At 40.0% G+C, this 3837-nt stretch overlaps 1 protein-coding gene across 2 annotated transcripts in view; it reads right to left on the bottom strand.

Moving 5' to 3' along the window:
- Window positions 1-1411: 1411 nt before the first annotated feature.
- Window positions 1412-3837, bottom strand: part of slc35a2 (solute carrier family 35 member 2) — a 27218-nt gene continuing 24792 nt past the window's right edge. For both annotated transcript variants that reach the window (XR_532939.2, XM_008402726.2), the window contains one exon: window positions 1412-1952. Coding sequence is in view for 1 of the 2 variants with exons in the window: in XM_008402726.2 (XP_008400948.1) it covers window positions 1925-1952 (28 nt within the window). In the remaining variant the exon portion in view is untranslated. The remainder of the gene's footprint in view (window positions 1953-3837) is intronic.

Below are 3837 nucleotides of genomic sequence, written 5' to 3'. Positions count from 1 at the left end.
ACTAGCCAATGTTAGCTAAAAGGTGACTAGCCAACACCAATACAGCACCGTAAGCTTGTTAACTAGCAGCCAGTAGGCTACTGAGGTCGTCTATGTTCAGCTACGCAGATTCATTTTGTCCCTGCAAAATAAGTCGATGCCCCCTATACCTAACCCGATACCCTAACCCCAACCTACCCCCCACAGTTAAACTCGTCTGGCGCCACGGCTGCACGATGAGACATTAGAGAAACGAACAGAAGGCTTGCTGCTGCTGCTGCTGGATGGACCGGTCCCCAGTAGAAACCTGAAGTGGAAGGTGGACAGATGCATGAAGACACGTTAGCATGAGGACACGTTAGCATGAGGACACGTTAGCATGAGGACAGATGACATCGGTCGTGGCTTGTTGGGGAGGAATGGAGGCGTCACGAAGGACAAAGTTTACTGAAACAGATTTTCTGTGAAGGTTTCCTGAATGGACCAGAAGCTGTTGGAGTTTGCAGGAACTGAACGTCCTCAGCCTGGAGACGCCTCCATGTTCTGACCCAAGGACTCACTGGTCTGGTTCCGGTCCGGTTCACTATGTTCTGAACAGAACGCCACAGACCAGCTGATGGATGCAGAATAACTAGCTGTGGTTCAATGGACCAGGCTAATACCTGGAACCATGGATCTAGCTATCTGCTGAACTTTGACCTCTTAGATTAGGGTCATCAACACCTGCAGCTGCTTCTGACTGACAGAACAAGAAGGCTCCACCCCGCCCCCTGGTGGCAGCTTGACCAACTGCAGACATGTCAGTTTTATTATTGAACAGGAAAGTAAACCTGAACTTATCACAATAAAAATCTATAGCAACATAAATGACTTCTTCTCTTCTGCACTTATTTTTCATTGAAGTGTAAAATAAGTGCACTTCAATGTGCAACAGGGGGCGCTGTAAACAGCTTAGTGCCTCAGACCGAAAGTTGCAGATTTCATTCCTTCACATCATAAACATTTTATTTTAATAGTGTTTGTTTGTTTTTGGTCTAAATTCATGGGAAGATTTCAGATTACATGAGAAACAATAAAACAAACTTCAACAAGATAACATGGAGAACATTTCATTTAAAAATCAGTGACAGAAAATAGAAAAGCAAAACATAAAAATGCAGTTTTAAGGTAAAATGAGCTTAAAGGAGATTTATTCTGACAAGAAAAAAAGATATTTGGAGTTTAATAAATAATACATTTTTAATTTATTTTCTTTATTATTTCAATATTTTGAAAACTAATTATTACTTTTATTATTACAACCCAAAAATAATGATCAAATGTAACGATAAGAAGGTGATTTTATCAAATAAATACATTTTATTCATTTTTGTTTTACTTAAATTACATAAATAAAATGTGTAAATAAATCAAATTAAGTTATTAAACAAATGCACACATTTTAAAATGTGTATATTTCTACCTGGAAAAAAAGTCTGGCCTTTTATTTTGAAATGTTGAAAACCAGGAGACATTGTGAGACGGTTTCCTGATCCGGTTCAGAGAAACAGAACCACGTTGGTTCTCACCGAACGCAGAACGAAACTAAACGATAAAAAGCCAAGAAGAAGCAAAGAAATGAAGGATCAGAAAGTTGATCTTTAGTTTCTGCTCTTATTGTGAAGGTCCACAAAAAGAGTCACTTCACAAAGTTCTGCTGATTTTCTTCTTCAGATAAAATCCTGAATCCAGAACCATCAGCTTTTCATCACAATGAGATGATGAGACTTGATGCGTTTCACTTAAAAACAAACTGAAAGAACCGTTTCCGGATCCAGGTGTGACTTCTATGGTGCTGGAGAGCAGAACCGAACCGTTTTCAAGTCCAGRTGTTGGAGTGACGCTGTCTGGCATCTTAATTTGAAAGGTCATGACCTCAGTAGACAGGAAGTGGTAGCTGTCCATTTCAGGATCCTTTCTCTTTTCCTGAACACCTGCAGGACGGATAGAGGAAGATTAGAAAAGAGATGAGGAGAAGAAAAGCCAGAAGACGGTTCCGTCATGGCCTCATCTGAAGAGACGACCGACTTCTGGGACAGGAAGTCCTTTAAACAGGAAGTCCTTTAAACAGGAAGTCCTTTAACCAGGAAGTCCATTAACCAGGAAGTCCTTTAACCAGGAAGTCCATTAACCAGGAAGTCCTTTAACCAGGAAGTCCATTAACCAGGAAGTCCATTAACCAGGAAGTCCTTTAACAGGAAGTCCTTTAANTCAGACCCAATCAGAACCCGGTCAGAACCACTCAGAACCCGGTCAGACCCAATCAGAACCCGGTCAGAACCCGGTCAGAACCAGTCCGGTTGTCTTTCTTTAACTCTGCGGCTCTTTAGCTTTAGAACCGAGTCAGTTTCCCTCTGACGGGTCAGAACCAGTAACACCCCAGTAATCCCAGTCCAGCTCCAGGTCAGAGTCCCACCAACCAGTCAGAACCAGAGCCGGTCCAGTTCGGTCTGCTCCGGACCCTCTTTTAATTTAGGACTTCAGTTTATTTCGTTAAATTTCAAAATGGTAAAAAAATCGAAATGTTTTACAAATAATTTGATTTTTTTTTCCTGTCAAATAAAAATAAAAATGTTGAACTGAAGAGAAAAACGAACCGAACCGCAGCCGAACCGCGACCTTCAAAAACAATCCACGAAGCACTTGAATGTGAGTCTGAAGAATCGCATAGAGTCACGGAGGAGACGGCCGAACCGAACTTATGGTTCCGATAGGTCAAACCGAGCCGGGTCAGGAGCGGCGCGAACCCCGCAGCTCCATCCGGACTGAAGCGGCACTGAGCGCGGTTCCGGTCCAAGGTTCGGCGGCTCGGTCCGTCTGCCCGGCTGTGCGGCGGCGGCGGCTTTAAAGCGGAGGAGGCTGACCGCCGTGACGTCACACCGATGACACGCCCACCTCTGACGTCACTTGGATCCCTGGACACAGGTCAGCTTCAATGGGTTCCTGGCAAACCGAGAGGTTCTGCTGGGTCAGAACCAGAACTCCAGCTAAACCAGATCAAGACCGTTTGGGTCAGAACCGGTTCTGAGGTCCAGCAGAACCAGAACCAGATTTATTGTTTATAATAAATGACTCGGATTAATTAAATGTTTTAGTTTGAATTATTAAAAATAAACATGATGAAAAGATTCACTTTTATCACCTCATTGATTATTAATTTCCTTATTGATTTAATGTTTCATCTTTAAATCTCTTTGTTTCCATAAATCTGAGTTTTAATTCGTCTATTTCTAACCCAGATCAACGCAGAACCGAGATCCGGAACCAGAACAACTTCAAGTTATATTTAGAGTACTTTTTAAATATTTATTATATTTTGATATAATTATTAGATTTTGAGTGTAATAATTCTGTCTCAGAATTATATTAAAAATATTTAATATACTTCAAATATATTTTAAATATACTAATATATTAGTAATGTATTGAAATTACACTTGATTTTTATTTCCTGCTATAATTTTAATAACTTGTGAAAGTCTTTATTCCTACGTTCCTATTTTCCACATKACATGCATAACTACAGTATTTACATTGTTTTAGGCTAAAATTACATGGAAAGATTAATTACACAAGATGTTTAATTCAAATATTGTTTTATTACAGACATTTTAAAATTGTCCAATTTTACTCACAACTTTATGAACTTTACATAAATGATCAGTTTACAGATCTAAAGTGAACACATGAACATGAACATGAACATGAAGTGTGACAATAAAACATAAAGTGAGGATCAACAGAACATTCCGGTTCACTGCACCTTACAGGAACCTACAAAAAAGAACAATAGAGCAATTAAACAGAAAGTATTTGTAT

Source organism: Poecilia reticulata, unplaced genomic scaffold (assembly GCF_000633615.1).
Source record: "Poecilia reticulata strain Guanapo unplaced genomic scaffold, Guppy_female_1.0+MT scaffold_253, whole genome shotgun sequence".
Lineage (NCBI taxonomy): Eukaryota > Metazoa > Chordata > Actinopteri > Cyprinodontiformes > Poeciliidae > Poecilia > Poecilia reticulata.
This window is presented reverse-complemented; position numbering and strand designations above follow the sequence as displayed.